Raw genomic sequence first — 17,371 nt, forward strand, 5'->3', positions numbered from 1 at the left:
CACACACACACACACACACACACACACACACACACACACACACACACGTGTTATTTGTACACACACTGTTTTTGTTCATGCTATGAGACAGAGATGACACTGCCGTCTCTACTCACCCTGGTGGTGCGCACCAGCTGCGCCACTCTCTCGGTCTTCAGCAGCCTGCGAGCCAGAAAGCCTTTCACAGCTGCTGCCAGCAGGGGGTGGTAGTGCTCCGACAGCGGGCTGGAGGGCTGAGGAAGAGGAGGAAGAGCAGAGAACCAGCGACAGAGGGGTGAATGATGAAGACCAGAGGGGAACTGAGAGGAGAATGCTAATTCCATCAATGACAACCAATTAATTTCCCACGCAGATTCTCAAGGTCTTTTGGTTGGCATCTGTTTAGCCCATCAACGCAAGTGGCTCATTGTAATTGGGAATAATAAGCAGAATAATAATGTCGCACTTGTTGATTCTAAAGACGTTGCATTAAAGGGGCATGTTTGTTGAACGACTCAAGTCTAACTGAAGCTGAGCTGCTGTACGTGAATACATACGAGAGGGCAATAACAGATGAGAGGGGTTACTGATGAGGATTAAGACATCGAGGGGGGGGAGAGTATTTGTTTCACCTGAGTGTGTCAGCTGACAGGTGACGAATAAAACCAAAAAAAAAAAGGAGTCAACAAATGTGATATTGATACCTGAGAGAGGGCAGAAAAGGTCAACGTGTCCCCAAGATGTGAGCTCGACATGGAGCAAGGAAAGGACACGCTCTGGAGGCGGCGGGAACGCACTGCCAATGCCTGAGAGAGAGACAGACAGACAGACAGACAGATAGATGAGAGAAAGGAACAGGGGGAGAAGTGCATGTGTGTGTTTAGGCACGTATGCGTGCATTTGGGAGCAGGCAAGGTTGGAAAATATTGAATTGGAAAGGACAGCAAATGAGACAGGAGGAAGAAATTAATTGGGGGTAGAGAGAAAGAGACAGAAGGGGAGAGATGGGGTACAGAGGCGAGAGGGATGGGATGAGAGGAGGAGGAGAGAGGGATGACGGGGATGATGAGACAGGAGAGATGGAGGAAATGAATACAGCCAGAGAGTAAAAATGACATTAGAGGAGGTATGAGACAAAACAAAGAGGGGGATGTGAGGAGACGGGATAAAAAGAGAAGGGGAAGGGACCATTAGCGGTGGCACTCAACGGGACGATCTGGCACTTAACCACAGACGCTCATGAATTAAACAAATTATCCTTCCCCTTTCTGTGTCAATTCCCTCGGCCCCCTCCTCCCTCGACCAGAGGGTCCAGCCAGCTCGCTCTCTCTCTCGTCACATCACGAATGACGGAAGGACAGAGGGGAGTCGAAAAGAAGTCTTTTTTTTTTTTATTAAAGAGTTATGTTAATTATATTGTTGTTAAGGATACATAAATGAAACAGAGACTGTGATTAATAGAGCAAGGACACTGGCCAAGAACAAATACAGACACAAGCTGCAGAAACAAGAACTGGCTGCCAGAGAACAGCAGGCGTCCTTGAAGTCTTGCACACACGGACACACACACACACACACACACACACACACACACACACACACACACACAGGCGACCATGCCAGCTCGCCTCTTAGGGATGTAATGAAACATTTATGGAAGAATCCCTGTATGTGTTTTTTTACTGGGGAGAGTCTGAAGGTCTCTTGTAATGAGCAGATTTCTGTAGTCTGCCCACGACCCCGGTCTCCAGAAGCACGCTCTAACAGGTAGGGCGACAGCGTGTGTGTGTGTCCACACATGGAGCAGTGCCAGAGCCTTTTAAGGGTCTGCTTCTAGTTTCTAAAGAGCATTTAGGATCAACGTTATATCACAGCTTAGCATCGGTTATTCTATTCTCTATTATATTAAATGTATTACTCATAGGTGACTTTGGGTGGAGTCAAAAGCCTTGGTAGAGTAAACTACGGTTGCCTTTACAGGAATGATGCGGTGCTAGATCTGTACAGCAATAGGTGATGCAATTGAATGCAAGAAGCGGGCCAATGGGATGGAGGAAGTATCAATATGACTGCGTGAACCGTGTCTGGTCGTCAGAAACATGTCGTTCCAGGGTTTCTTTCTTGTGGTTTCTAAAAAGGTACAGCTGGCAATATTCTATATTTTTCTTGCTGTGAACAAATCCCACGGGGCTCCCCTGTAGCACAGGGATTAAGATGGCGATCGTGAACCGCAACGTCTTCAATTCAACCTCAGCTGGAGGCCTTTGTTGCATCTCTCTTTCTCATTTCCCATCATCTCTCTCCACACAACACTCACAGCTGTAAACTTTGGTGTCAAATAAATTCCTAAAAATCTGTTTAGCAAACGTTACACAAATAGAAGTACATAGTGTACTTGGTGTGGACTACTTTCAGTGTTTCTCAAATGAAATTTAAGACGCTTGAGGACTTTTTAATAACCTGCTCACCTGCAGCAGTTCTTCTTCTTGTCTCCTGTGCTCATCCTGCAGGGCTCTGACCTGAGCGGCGTGGGCCTGTTTCAGTTCCTCCTGCTTGTCTCCTCGACTGCTACGGCCTCCGTACCGCGGCACGGCAGCTGACGGCAACAGACGATGTGTAAATAAAAACAAAAGAAAAATCTGGACAAATGGAGCAGCATGTCCGTGTCTTTGAGGGCAAGGATTATGCCGGGTGCTGATCCGATTTATTTTCTATTCATTTATTTATATCAATTTCATCTTTCCTATTGTTTTCCCAATACAACAGAGCTATACAAAGCACACTTAGCCTACATTGCCTTACCTCTGGGAGTGCTGGAGTTGGGTCTGACCACGGAGCCTGCTCCTCTGCCGGGATCTGAACTCCCGTCCCGTGTCTCCTCCGTCATGTGCATGAGCAGCCTCCGTTTCACCCTGGATGTCCCGCCCTGACCCTCCCCCCCGCTCTCTGGCGTGAGACGTTTCTCCTGAACAAGATGACCTTTTGAGCCCGTGTCGGATCCCGACCCGTCGCGGAGCCACAGGCCCGACGGTGCGTCCACGTCATACGACTGGTTGAGAGACGGGGACCGGGTGGAGTCGTGACCGTCTCCAACCGTCTCACTCCTACTCTCTGCCGGACGGTTACTGGTATCCGAAAGCACCGAGACGTTATGCGAAGCCGCGGATGGAACCTTTCTGAACACATCAGGAATTCGCAGCCGCTGTGTTACAGAGAGGATGCATTTAGCTGTAGGCCTTCTACTGCCGCCATGATGTCCATCAGTCTTTGTAAGTCCTTCTTTACATCTCTTCTCCTTTCCTCTCTCTGTAGCTAAGGTTTTGACTAGCGTGAGCTCTATGAGAGGAACATCGTCTGTGTCACAACGGCTCAGTTCAGCTCCTGTATCTTCCTTCATTTTAGTGAAATTGTCTAATGATCGTCCTCCCGGCCACTCTCCGTACCTTTGGTGTTGCTCTGCATCATTGCTATCATCATCATCATCATCATGTTGACGCGAGTGCTTGATGCCTTTCAAACTTAACTCTCTTTGAGTGTTGCTCTCAGTTTGGTTCTCCATGTTTTCTGTCAGTGTGGACTCCAGATCCGAGATCAGTACTTTCAGACTGGACAGGTTGGACTCGAGCTGATCTATGTGCTGTGAATTCTTGGCTGAAAGACTTGTAACATCACCTTCAACCATGAGATTCACAGCGGGAGGAACTGCTGTGGGACTGCTGTTACGTGCCAGGTTCACTTCTTCAATCAAACCAGTCTTGACAAAAACCTCCTTCGAGGTCTTGGCCCCATTAAGAGTTTCTCCATCTTGGATACTGCCTTTGCTCTTGCAGTGCACAGGACTCCTACAGAAATTGGGGGCTGGGATACTGTGATATTTCCCTACACCGTTATAAAAAGCTGCGGGACAGGTGGTCAAGTAAAAGGCTTCCTGAACAGGCGAGGTCACGGACGATGTGGGCGGTCGCAGGAGGACGGTGCTGATTTGTTTGGGCTCTGTTATGACCTCTTGTGAAATGTTCAGTTTATTATTTTTGAAGATTGTTTCCTCCCCAACAGTAGTAATTTCCTTCGTATGTCCATCTCCGGTTAAATGTGTGCTTTCAGAGTTAAAGTTGGACTTTTCCCCGAAAAACTCACTCTCAATCGTCCTCTCATTTTTCCAAGATCTCTTTGCCGACGTTTCCTCCGACGGGATAAAAGTGCCTTTCCTCTCTGGAGTTTTCTTCCCCTCTGTGGTCACGGTCCTATTATAAGGGAACTCGTCATTCTCCTTATCAGAGAGGCTCTGCTCCTCCGCCCTCGTCTGTTCTTGGGTCCTCTCCTGAATTCTAGTGTTCTTGGCGTGGTTCCTAAGCATCCGCTGGCACTGCCGATACTCCTGAGATTTCTTCAGCAAGGCCTGGAGGCTCAGACGATAAGGCTCCTCCGATGGCGTCGCTTCGTCGACATGGTTGTCCGCTGGCTCGGATTCTGTAGAGTCGTGCTGAATATGCAACTCTGCTGTTGGACTGTGATGAGTGCTTAACGTCTGTGATAACTCTAGAGTGTCTGTAAGGCCGCTGTTTTCTGATGATGAGACTGGGCCCTCAATCGTGTCCACATAGTGATCTTTGTCAACGTCGAGTACTGTGCTAAAGGGAAGCTCATCTCCACCCTCTGTGCTCTCAGATTTCTCGACTGGTGAAGGCTCACATATGACTGAATCCTCCTGGTGCAAGGTGCAACAAATGTCTTTTACAACTATTAAGTTATTACAGAAGGATGATTCCAGACCACTCCTTTCCAATTCCTCTCCATCTATGGGCGGGTAGTTAATAATATCCGGCATCTTGGCGATTGTGTTTGAGGTGTTGTGAAGGAAAAAGCCCCCCATATTATTGTTATTATTATAACAATAAGCTTCCTCTGAGGAGCCAAAGCCAGGGCTCCCTCTCTCTGCATCAATCCTTCCAGAAACACCGGTGGTGTTCTCAACATTGTTGTAGGTCACATGACCAGAAGATGGTGACTGGTGGATTGGCTGTGATCCCGGCTGGCTGTAAGGTTGCTCAATAAGGCATCCTTCCTGCTCACTTTGCTGAGGTGTCACTGAGGCAAAGAAGGCACTACATGTAGTTGATGTCAACGGATGAAGAGAAACACCATCCTGTTCTTTCCTTCCGGGTGGTGGTGAGCGCAAAAGACTACCACTTGTTCCTACGAACACATTTCTCTGTGACGCAGCTCCACCGATGGTGTTATGGGAATATGAAGATGTTGTGTTAACCTCAGACTCTTGAAGCAACTCTTCTAGTGTTGGCATCTTCCTCAGCTGCAATTCACAAGAGGAGACAATTAGGCCGAGTCACAATAATTACTATATCAACTTATCGTACGTGATCTTCATCATTTTTGTTATTCAATGAAACAGTATGTGTTTGTATATAACCAAGTAGTCTAAGTTGACTTAAGGGAAACACAAATACATGAGAAGAGCTGAAAAGTCAGGACTTATATTACCTGAACACTGTGTAGGATAGTTTGAACGTAGGCCATTCTTGAATCATCCTTTAACGTTGTGTGGACAGCAGCTCTCTGCGCTGCCTCTCTGTGTTGCTGCATCTCCTCTCTCTGCGTCCCGGAGAGCTGTTATCATCAGAAAGCAGACATGAGGTGTCACGCACGTTGAATAAAACAGGGTTGGCGCTCATGATTATTTTCCTCGATTATGCTGTTCTTTATTCTTTTAGATTAACCAGTTACTTGTTGGTCTAAATGTCTAGATATAGTGAAAAGTGTCTATCACAAATCCCCAGAACCCCCTTTAAGGCGATAGCTTGTATTGTCCAACCATCACTGAAAAACTTTACACTGATATAAACAATATAATATACATCTGACAAGCTGGACAAACTTGTAGCATTTTGCTTAATAACTTCTATGAATAATTAAAAAAAGAGGAAGAATAAGAATTTCTATTAATAATGACTTATCAGTTCTTTAATATTTTTCTTTCACTGTACTAATTGTGTCAGCACTAATCCACGTGACAGTCACTGGTAGTCTTATCTAACGTTCAAAGAGACAACGTGAGACTGTTCAGGCTTCAACAGTGTATTTAGTGCGTCTCTGCGTCTTGTTAGCTAATATTAAAACCAGCAATCATGTTCATTTCAAAAGAAACATCGTCAGGCTGAAGTCCTACCAGAGGAGGAAGGATGGATCGTCCATAGAAGCGGATCAGAGAAGAAGCAGCTCGAGGTGTATGGTGTTCCTCCTTACTTGTCCTCAGATGGGAGAGGCGATGCTGCACAAACCGGTCGTAGTCCTCCATCAAGTGGCATTAGGGTGGGGTCGGTAGTCGACAGTTTAAGGACCAACTAACTTTAATATATTAACGATATCTTGATCGATTAAGTTTTGCTAACGTTAGCTGTTGAGCTGCTAGCTAGCTAACGGTTTAGCGGTGTTGTTACTAGCGTTTAATAATGAAATACAGGAAATATGTAAATCTAGTTAAAGAAGAGAAAAGAAGCAAAAGTAGAGCCGCTCTCCAGTGTTACTCATGGATGAAATGGAACTACAATAAAGTCTAGCGAGCTACCAAACAACACAATCTCCACCAGGATGGATCTGTGTTTACATTTTTACCCGCCTCTCCGCGCGGAGCAACACACAAGCGACAGTTTGGAAACCTGTGAAAACCCGGAGTGGATCCACAGCACGGATATGGACATACCAGATTAAAAAACAACGAATATAAGAATTAAACTACAACACACGACTTCAATTCACAAACAATCACATCAAATCAACCGAACAAATCGAAACATCCTTCTATGTTTCAACCTTATTGCGGAGAAGCTTGTCTTGATACTGATTAAACTGGCTCCGCGCTCCATGTTTTCACAGGATCCAGAGCTGTTGAAGACGAAGGGAGCCGGTGATAACTTCACACTGCCACCTATAGACGTGAACGGCTAAACACGCGCGTGGCCTTTATAAGACAGCACTGAAGATTAAAAAAAGTATAGGTCAAATTGTGCAGTATATTTCAGCCTCGAGTTTTGGCCTATTGGCACCCCACAAATTGAGTGCTAAAATAATGAATTATTCATTATTTAAAATATGTACATTCCATGTTCTCTTAATCCTTTAAACAATTATTCCCTCTCAAAATGATGTATTATTGTCATTCATCAGTGTTTGTTTAAAATCAGAGAAAGTCAGTGCCTCCAAATAGCAGACCATTTGAAGTGTTCACAGCAGAAAAAATCGCAGGTGAACCGAAAACATTACAGCTCTGTTCCCCAAGCTATTGCAATGCAATGCAGCAATTAATATTATCATCACACGTGGGTTTGACAAGTCAAAATGTCTGCTGTGAAAAGACACATTTATCAAGATGAATATGTATATACTGTTTAGTTTATATCTCAAATAAATAGATTACACACAGATATTTGTATATGTCTTTTTTAACAGCAGGACAGACTTGAAGATTACGTTTAAAAGCCTGTCAGTTTAATTATATTGATTCTTTATATTTTCATTTATAGGAATGAGGACACTCTTTGTCAAAAAAAACATCCAGTGTATCCTGATTTAGTGAACAAGACACATGTGCAACATCAACAACATGGTATATTTGCATTGCACAGAAAGAAAGACCATAATATGGTTGTGAATAATAATATAATAAACAACTATGTATGTTAAAATTATAACTGTTATATTCCAATTACCAAAGACACACAAAAGCTGTTCCATTTCAAAACATGTTTATTGGTCATATACAAAATAAAGTAAGCTGTTTATCAACAAACATACAGTATATACATCAATAAATTAAAAGATGCATCAGACCGATGATGAAACAGTTAATTTCATGATTACCAACACCTTGTCATCATCACTTACGTATCTACAAATTGCCAAAAAAAAAGTACAATAATTTAGTTGAAGATAAATACTTACAAAGACTGTCACATTTTAAGTATTTACCCATGTAAAGTACTATCGTAGAATAATTTATTACACCCCATACAGAAATATTACAAAACACAGAATTTCCCATTACAAGGGCTCACTACTGTTCTACACTTTTAAACTGATACTTTAAGAACACGAACATGTCCCCACCAGTAAGCTGGCCGAATGCTCACCTGTGGACACATGTGGTTTGATGGGGGAAACAAATGTTACCGAGGGTAAAATCAGAGAGGGAGACTGTTACAACAATAAGATAAAAATAAGTGAATATGATGATGTGAACTGTTATGTTAGAGGCTGTGCAACTGATAAGGGCCGGGGCAGTAGAGAGAGAGGAGCAGAAGGGGGTACTAAACAAACATTATTGATGAAAACACCAAACAAACGATCAAAGGAATCCTTGGTTCATTTACTCTCATCGATCGGCTTTGGAGGTGGGTGAAAGGGCTTTTAGAGTCTTGTGGCGTGATTCACTAGACAGGAAAACAACCAAATGACTGTGTACCAATTTGCCAAGCAGCAAGATAAGAAGTTAATGATTTGCATCGTCTAGAAGAATTGGATGTTTTTGAGGAAGAGCCTGCTGAGTTAACTCACAGACACTTTGTAAAAAAGGGGAAGGGATAAGTGGAGTGGGAAAGCGTTTTATCAGATGTGTCTCCACCACTCCCTTCTGCCTCTAAAATATTTATAGATGTGGTTTAAGAGCTGTTGCTTGGGTTTGAGGAGAGATGTATTTTCATCAGGAGGTCATGACCCCTGTACGGGCAGCGGAAAATAAGGTCAGCGTGTCTTCCCAGCTCATAAACTCTGTTATGAAAAACCACCAAGCTGCCCTGTCTGATAATCGCTGATGATCACCGTTGGTCAGCTGATCATGTCTGCAGAGTGAAAATCAGGAAGAAACGTCTGCGATGTATCACCTCATTTGATTCGAAGACCTAACACCCTGACCTGACACACAGCTGCACACTGGAAAAATACAACAACCACAAAATGTTCACGTCTCGAAGACAAAAACAATAATCTTCTTCAGTTTGACTGCAGGCCTCGCGTGACAGCTACTTTGCCTTGTTCTCAACTGGAATTGATTTTATGTTTTCACAGTTAATAGTTAAGTGACAATGATAAGCCAGATTTAAAACAGAGACCAACTGGAGCTGGCATTTATAACCAAGAATAAACTGCTAAACACTCTGTGTATGTACGGTCTTTAAACCTGTCACATCACACAAGTACCTGCAAATATAAAACAGACAACTTGACGTGACCGCTACGAAAGTGTCACTGCTGATGTGTGGCAGGAGTTCTAATTTTGCCCTTCCACAGTTTGCATAATTGGAAATGTCTATTAAACAGCAGCCACCATGTTGACACATTTATGCTTACAGAGTACACATCCATTTTAAACAAGAGGACCACAGACGTACAGACTGGGTGGAAACATACTGTTTGACAGCGGTACATACAGTACGCACACTTTAACAAGCACTGGAAAGGTTCATATTCTGCTTCAACTTGACACAACCCGAAACTTAGTTGTGTTTCTTCCTATTTCATATACCACGACCACACACACACACACACACACACACACACACACACACACACACACACACACACACACACACACACAAGACCTGCCAGCAAAAAACGCAAATGGAAATACAGACCGGAAGCAACAAACAGAAATCCAGTAGATAAACAAAACATTGCATTCTGACCATAAAAACAGGACACGTTAAAAAGAAAATACAGAGCACAGATATACTGGGTGTGATAGCTATATTTGCTTGAATACCGTGGAGTTTTTTCCTGTGCTGTGACATGATAGACGTGATACCATTTCACGGTAGACTGAACCCGCAAACCAGTGTTAAGATTATGGAGAAATTACATTCTTAAATCTCAAACCCATTTCCCTTCCAGTGCCTTTGTTCACCTGTTTGATATTATATGAATGTAGGGTGCAGGTACAGACATACACCTCGCTGCTCTTAATAACTGCACAGCAGTAGGATAGTTCACCCTTTTGTCCTCACAGTGGAAAAGAAGTGGTTTCAGGTAAAAGGCTGCATGTACGTAGGCTACCGTTAATTATATTTCCATAAATGACAAGGTCTCCGTTAGTTTAAAAAAACAATTTGAGGCAATTGTACTTTGTGAAGTAAACCTAACTCTTTGACAGACAAACCATTAAATAGCGTAATCATTTTTTTCACTTGATAAAACACCAAATACATTACCAAATTAGTTTCACTTCCCTGACACTTACAGAACAATCCAAAAACAAACAAAACAGGAACGTTATATACACAGAACTATATAAAATATACACAGCAAAAACAAGTATTTTTTTATCACACACTACAAAAATAACGTACTGAAGGAGTGGGGGTGGTGCAGCCATCGGGGCCCGTTGTTGAGTTTCACATCTCTGACACCTTGCCAGACGAATACACAATAGCATGAAGCTTGTGAGGTTAACCATTACACTTCCTCCTCTCATCCGCCATTCTGTCGTCAATAACGAGCTTTCAACACCGCAAGGACCGAAATAAAACCACAGCGACATGTTCGGGGAAAAAAGCAGAAAATGGGCCAAAAGTGAACTTAAAATGTACAAATCGTGAGTGCAGATCACGAGCAGAGAAACACCCGATCTACCACGTGTACAGTGCTGGAGCTGAATGATGGGACCGCGAGGACAAAGATCTTATGATTAGAGAAAGAGTGCAGAGTTACCCACAGTGACATCACCCGCTTTGGCCTGAAATCAAACAAGGATCAAAGTCATATCCATGAAATAGTGAACGCTATAGTTACCTCGTCACATACCTACACAGCACAGCACACGCTAGCTCACGGTTACACACACGTGCCTAGTCACTAGAGTTAAAACAAAGCTATTCAGTAGTTAAGCCACTTTTGGTACAATTGCAAAATAGAGAGATACTGTATATCAAATGGATTTTGTTCTACCTTTTTTTACAGGTCGTTTACAAACAATGCAAAGGTAATTGTCTTTATAAAATTCCAGACTCTACCACACAGATACAGATTCTTGGAGTATAGAACACCACGTAAGACTACTTTTATGGTAAAACTCGTGTGAAATGACGTCCCATTTGTGTGACTGGAAAGTCAGAGAGATATCTTCGCTGGCTGACTGCATTGTCAGAAATCCCCCCCCCCCCCCTCTGTACTTGCAAAGTGAGCTTTTGTGGTTAAAAGCAAGATGGCTGCAACACAAACAGCTTTGATTTGAGGCCAGAATGTTGCTGTAGGTGTAATAATAACCTCCATGTCTGAGTCAGAAGACAATCAAACTCATAAACATGCAAACCAAGTAATTAACGTAAAACAGACGTTTGGACTCAAAATAGAACATTAAGCAAAAAGCATCTCCTGTGCAAGAAAACGGAGCTGTTTTGCAGACACTTCTGTTTTTTTTTTGTTCTTTAGGTAAATGAACTGCCAGTCACACAGATGGGTGTTGATCACATAATTAATCCTGCTACACAGCTCATACAACAATGCACAGTTAAATGCTGTCACAACCTGATTCCTGATTGGTCAGTGTTTCACATTAAGCACAAGCAAACACTGAGTCTCCACAGTTCACATCCTCTTGCCTTCTTCTTGATGCTTGTCAGTGGGCCACCAAGGCACTTGCCCTTCCAATTATTACTTCAATATACTTTTGAGAGGAGCTCAAATGTTTCAAATGGCCATTTCCCTGAAAAATCCTACAAACTTAGATAAGGTCAGTGGCTTCCAGTAATTATTATCCCCTTTTCGCTATAGTGTTTTTTTTTTGTTTTTGGCTAAATATCAATTGCATTATACCCCCCCCCCCTCTTTCTGTTAGATCCAGGAAGTTCTCTGTGTAATGAAGGGAACCAGTTGGAATCGAAAAAAATGGCGGCGATAGAATAGGTGAGAGAAAGAGAGTCGGACGTAGGAAGTGAAGAGACCGTAGAAAAAAAACCCAGCTAACTAAATATAGCGATACCAAAACGAACACGCGCCACAGAATTTCACAGAATTCCTGATAACAGTCGACACACAGAGAATACACTTTGGACCTCATGTGAATGACAACACCGTACAAACCAGTAAAAATACAGTTACCACCATTGTGTAATATATATATATATGTATATATATATACATATATATATATATATATATATATATATATAGTTCTTTTGTGAAAAAGGCTCTTGGCTAGGGTCGAGCATGATGGGACTTCTCTTCAGCCACTGAAATCAACGGGTCACAGGAAATCTTGTGAATTCTTTTGGAGCTCAGGGACCCAACACTCTATAACCAACACATTAATAGCATCTTTTTTTTTCAGTCTAATACATATGCAACGCATGTGTTAGAATATTTCTGTTGGTCTAGAGAATTTAAACGTTCTACATCTTGGTTCGGGAAAACGAACACTTCAAATCTAGTGTGTAACGGGATTATTATGAATTTACAGATATCTTGATCTACCAGCAGTAAAACGTGACACTGAACACTTGACTGACGTAACTGAACAAAATTGCACGATTGAGTGTTTTGAGGTATTGACATTTCCCCCCCTGGCCTGGAATAAAACTAATCTCAAATAATTTGACTTTTCCAGGTTTTCAGTGACCGTAGGAAGTCTGTGTATCTGTCCTGTGCTAGATGATCATGCGCTGACCAAGGACTTCCATCTTTATAGTCTCAATAATCTTCCTCTGCTTCCATCCTCTCCTCCACCTGCACTGATCTGAGACAGGTGACAGGAACATGCTGAGGCCACGTGGTGGAGACTGCCTAGCAGTTTGACCTCAGTGCAGGTGGAGGAGAGGTGGCCAGCAGAGAGGAAGGATTACATCCCGACACACCCTCACCTGTCTTTCCCTCCCTCAAAACCGAGCATCTGTTTTTGACTTCACTATTGTAATTACACTCGTGGCTGTTGCCATCTTCCCCGGTATGAGTGGACCAATGACTGATGACGCCATCCCTCCCCCTCCTCCGACCCCTCCGGCCCTCACCCCGACCCCGACAGTTGGGCTCCGTGCCACAGTCCTGGCAAAGGTCTGTAATGCCTCGTACTTAGACCTCAGAGCTTCCAGCTCGATTCGCATGGAAGCATTCTCGTTGGCCAGTTTGTCCACCTCCTGCTGCAGCTGGGACTTCTGCTTCTCCAGCTCCTCCTTCTGGGTGACTCGCTTCACCCGGCAGCTGGCGGCGTAGCCCCGGTTCTTCAGGGTGCGCCGCCGTTGTTTCAGTTGCAGGATCTCATCTTTGGTGAGCCCTCTGAGGTGCTGGTTCAGCTCCCGCACCGACATGGTCACCAGCTCGTCGTCTGTGAGGCTGGTGCCATTCTCCCCCGGCTCACGCTTCACCTGCAAGGAAACAAGAGGAGGACAGGGGAGTGAGACAGAACGACATAGCAAAACACAGAGAATCCCGTGTAAAACATGCACTCTCTCACCTTCAAGGCTTTATTTCCTTTGTTAGTCGTCGTCATGCCACAAGTGCCTTGCTCTTCTGAACAGACCTACGGAGACGCAAGACAGTGCAAAACATAAGCAAAGAAACACCAGAAAAGAGAGCTGAAGCTCTACTAACAGCATTAAGAAATACGATCACGTGTTACGATCACGTGTTTATAAGAACAATAACCTGTGTTTTTTAGATCAATAAGAACAAAGTTACTCTGTGTCAATACCCACCAGGCTCAGTGGAGACACACCAAATATAAATCCCCTGTTGGAGGACAACATGTTACAGGATCATGCATCTGTGTCACAGCGTGAGTGAAAGTGACACACAAACTTGTCATAGAATTTCCCTGACTTCCTGTTTCCTGGTGGTTACACTGCAGTGCCCACTACCTTTGTGTCGTTGATCTCTTATTGGTTGGCTTCAGGCCAATAGGAATGAAACGAGCGTAAAAAGAAGAGGAAGTGGTAAAATGTGTGGGAAGGACTCCAGGGGAAAACCAACTGTTAGAGCCCTAACACACACACACACACACACACACACCTACAGACTGTACTTCTTCACCTACAGTTATAAAAAATGAAGGCAAACCAAATATAATGATGTATACGCATTTGCACCGAAGGGGAAACAAGTGACAAAAGGATGGAGACAAAACAGAGTGAGTCAGAAGTCAACAAAGAGGGAGCCTGGAAGAGCAAGAGATGAGATCAGACCTCAGAGCGCACAGCTCCACTGACGAGCATCTCCACAAGCTCTCAATGAGATGCTTTGTGTGGTGCGTTGATCTGGCTCTCATCTCTCAGACCTGTGTGTGTGTGTGTGTGTGTGTGTGTGTTCGATAAAGGGCGGCTATTGTTGCTGCTGCTGCTGAGCGATCATCATGAGACCAGTCATGATGACTCAGCAGATTCCTGATCTCACTCTCCACCCCACCCCCCCTCCTTGCACACACATTTCTGCTCGTCCCTCATCCCGTACATTTGATTGGCTGAGTTGCCGCTGTCTTCAAAGCCTAAATACACCTGCTTTTCAGTCAAACATCCACACCTGATACTGCTGAATAAGAACTTTAGTTTAACCAGTTTGCTGATGAAGGAAGGCCTGTTGTCTTCCTGTGTGGATTTCACACCAGAGACACTTTAAAATGCAATACTGCTTCAGTCATTCACAAGTTGGGTCATTTAAAAAAAGCTTTCTGGAAGTGATGACATGAGGCATCGCGTCTGTTCTCGTTTCCTTCGTATTCTTTTCTGTCAAGCCGCACGGCACCGAGCGTGCCAGTGAACCTCCCCCACAATGCACCTCTGTCGGTCTTTGAGGGTGCGTGAGTGTTTGTGCGAGCGCTGCCACAAATCCTACGGTTTATAAATAGCTGTAGATCAAAGAAAAACGTATGCTACAAGAACATACAAGTAGTCATACATGCGCACGACGCGCGTCAAATGCACAGCAAGTGAAAATTGTGTCAGGAATTCAGTGAAATAAGGAAAAACGTGTCCTCGCATGGGAGCTTTACTATAATGGAGCTTCATTCAAGGCGTTTGACTTCAAGCACTCCTTAATGAGTTAGGGTAATTAAAATGTTTTTTTTAATTTCACAATGTATATGTAGCGCTTCTTCTCAATAAACAAATGTCTTCCATACACATGTACCACTGCAGACTCCCACAGCTGGAGGTGCATCATCGCACAATAGATGGATCAAAGACATGAAGACTGAGGGTGGATGTTGGGGGTGGGGGTAGAGAAGAGGAGGGGGAGAGGCTGTTTTCCTGCCAGGCACTGGTTTATTTCCCCTGTGCCCAAACCCCAACCCCCCCATAACCCATCTACATACAAACAAAAAGCATGCCAGCAAGCACACACACACACATTCCCCTGCTGCCATGCCAGTGGGGCACAATAAAACACACACGTAAAACGCTCTGCTGCAAGTACACAAACATACAAATGTAGTTTTGTTTTAGGTGCTAAACAATACTTGCGGTACGTGCGTAAATTGAGTTTGCTGTGCGTGCACGGTTCAGAGGATTTATTCCATATTTGACAACATAATTAAAATGTCTCAGATAAAACTTGAGAATGGAATTGCTGCAGGTGCACGAAAGGTACTTGTAGTGTCTAAGAAGCTTCTTCGTAATCATTGTGTTAGCTTCAGATAGCATGCAGTAGTATTCTCTTCATCGATTCCACTCATTACGGGGTCCTTGTTGCCGAATAGTCAAATTGCATTTTTTGAGATATTATTATATTGAAGATATCAACTTTAATAAAATAAAACACAAAGAAAAATAGCATCTGTTCACATTTGAAGACCTTGAACAAATTGATTTTTGGCGTAATAAATACGACTTCTTATCACTAGAGAGGTGGTATTTGCGGTGTTAGTACACCGGCAGAGCAGGATAGTAAATTAAGTTTGGGGCTATTTCATCAAGGTGGGACAAAATAAAAGCTGACCTACACCAGAGCATAAAGCTGCAATAAATTACTTTGTGCGTGTGTGTTGTCTGAGAGCTCAGACCATGTGTAAGTCATCCAGGTTAAGCATCATCTGCTGAGCAAAGGCATCGCCATTCTTCTTGGGCATACACACACACACACACACACACACACACACAAAGTGCCAGAGGTGTCCTTCCCATAATGCTTGCGGGATGGTCGCTGCGGTGTGGTCAATGCCACAGCCACTGTTGCTACAACAGACAGCTTTTCTGCTGTGGCAGGCTGTATTTTTATGGAGCAACTGAAAGAACGCTGACAACTCAAGAGCAGAGCTGCTTACAGTTACAGTGGAGAGACACAACACACACACACACACACACACACAGACACACAGAGGACGGGACATGGGGACAGGGATGGAAGAAAAGGTGGAGATGAGTACAATACGGCTAGAAGAGAAGAAAGAAAAGATAAGAAAGTGAGGAAAGGAGGGTGAAGAGTTGGTCGGATAGCAAGGTGCAGACCGACTAGGTAAGAAAAGAGGAGATGAGGGGGGAGGGGAGGGGGGGTTGCTGGAGTTGGTGAAGGAGGACTGAAAGAATGCTGACGTCTCCAGAGCTGATTAGCGTTACAGCGGAGACATCACACCCACAGCCGAGAAAAATGCTGAGTATGGAGGGAGGACGGGGTGGGGGGGGTGCAAATGACAAGGGAGAAAGAGGAGAAGAAAAAGAGAGAGGCAAGTGAGTCGGGTGGAGGAGAGAGGGGGGAACGGCAATGAGGAGGAACAGGACGGGGGGGGTGAAGAGGGGGTGGGAAAGCGTTTGGGTGAAAATGCATCCTCAACACATTTGTAAGAGCTTAGCTGTTGGGTACGGAGAGGGGTTGTGGAGGGGGGAGAGAGAGAGGGAGAAGCAGGGAGGGAAGGATGGATGGCGGGGGATTGGGGGCGAAAAAAACCTGGACTCAGCAACGACCACGACTAAAACCTCCAATTAGAAAAGTTCTGAAGCTGATCCAGTGCAATGAAACTACTGCTGACCATCTCTCTCTCTCTCTCTCTCTCTCTCTCTCACACACACACACACCTACACACACACAGAAAAAGCTTCACGTGCTGTCTTCTTGACAAATCGGGTCCTGGAGAAAGGATGAAAACGAGAGTAATAGTGTGACAGAAGGTGAACAGTGATCATGTGTTTTATAAAGATAGATTAAAGTGCACAAGAAACTGCACAAGACTTAAAGCGCGACTCTTTTCTCTTGTGCAGACGAACAGGATGATGAACTCTGTGTGTGTGTGTGTGTCTGGCTTCAGACAGAGCTCTAATTAATCTTGTTTCAGAGAACCTTTTGCTCTAGCCGCTGCCAACACACAGAGAGGAATTTCTTAGAAAGAGACTTCCTACTTAAAGCTGGTGGCATGCTGCAAGCACACACACACACACACACACACACACACACACACACACACACACAC

At 44.1% G+C, this 17,371-nt stretch overlaps 2 protein-coding genes across 4 annotated transcripts in view; both read right to left on the reverse strand.

Moving 5' to 3' along the window:
- Window positions 1-9,580, reverse strand: part of cp110 (centriolar coiled-coil protein 110) — an 11,566-nt gene extending 1,986 nt beyond the window's left edge. The window contains exons 1-6 of the mRNA XM_031864830.1: window positions 6,164-9,580; window positions 5,479-5,604; window positions 2,782-5,290; window positions 2,448-2,575; window positions 684-785; window positions 117-233 (exon numbers count right to left, since the gene is read on the reverse strand). Coding sequence (XP_031720690.1) covers window positions 117-233; window positions 684-785; window positions 2,448-2,575; window positions 2,782-5,290; window positions 5,479-5,604; window positions 6,164-6,292 — 3,111 coding nt within the window. The 5' untranslated portion in view covers window positions 6,293-9,580. The remainder of the gene's footprint in view (window positions 1-116; window positions 234-683; window positions 786-2,447; window positions 2,576-2,781; window positions 5,291-5,478; window positions 5,605-6,163) is intronic.
- Window positions 9,581-12,148: 2,568 nt separating this feature from the next.
- Window positions 12,149-17,371, reverse strand: part of mafgb (v-maf avian musculoaponeurotic fibrosarcoma oncogene homolog Gb) — a 16,687-nt gene continuing 11,464 nt past the window's right edge. For 2 of the 3 annotated variants that reach the window (XM_031864856.1, XM_031864855.1), the window contains exons 2-3: window positions 13,433-13,498; window positions 12,149-13,343 (exon numbers count right to left, since the gene is read on the reverse strand). In XM_031864856.1, coding sequence (XP_031720716.1) covers window positions 12,858-13,343; window positions 13,433-13,468 — 522 coding nt within the window. In that variant the 5' untranslated portion in view covers window positions 13,469-13,498 and the 3' untranslated portion in view covers window positions 12,149-12,857. Of the gene's footprint in view, window positions 13,344-13,432; window positions 16,644-17,371 lie in introns of those variants that run through there. The other variant, XM_031864857.1, reaches the window with a different exon arrangement.

Source organism: Anarrhichthys ocellatus, unplaced genomic scaffold (genome assembly GCF_004355925.1).
Source record: "Anarrhichthys ocellatus isolate YVR2014 unplaced genomic scaffold, GSC_Weel_1.0 scaffold31, whole genome shotgun sequence".
NCBI lineage: Eukaryota > Metazoa > Chordata > Actinopteri > Perciformes > Anarhichadidae > Anarrhichthys > Anarrhichthys ocellatus.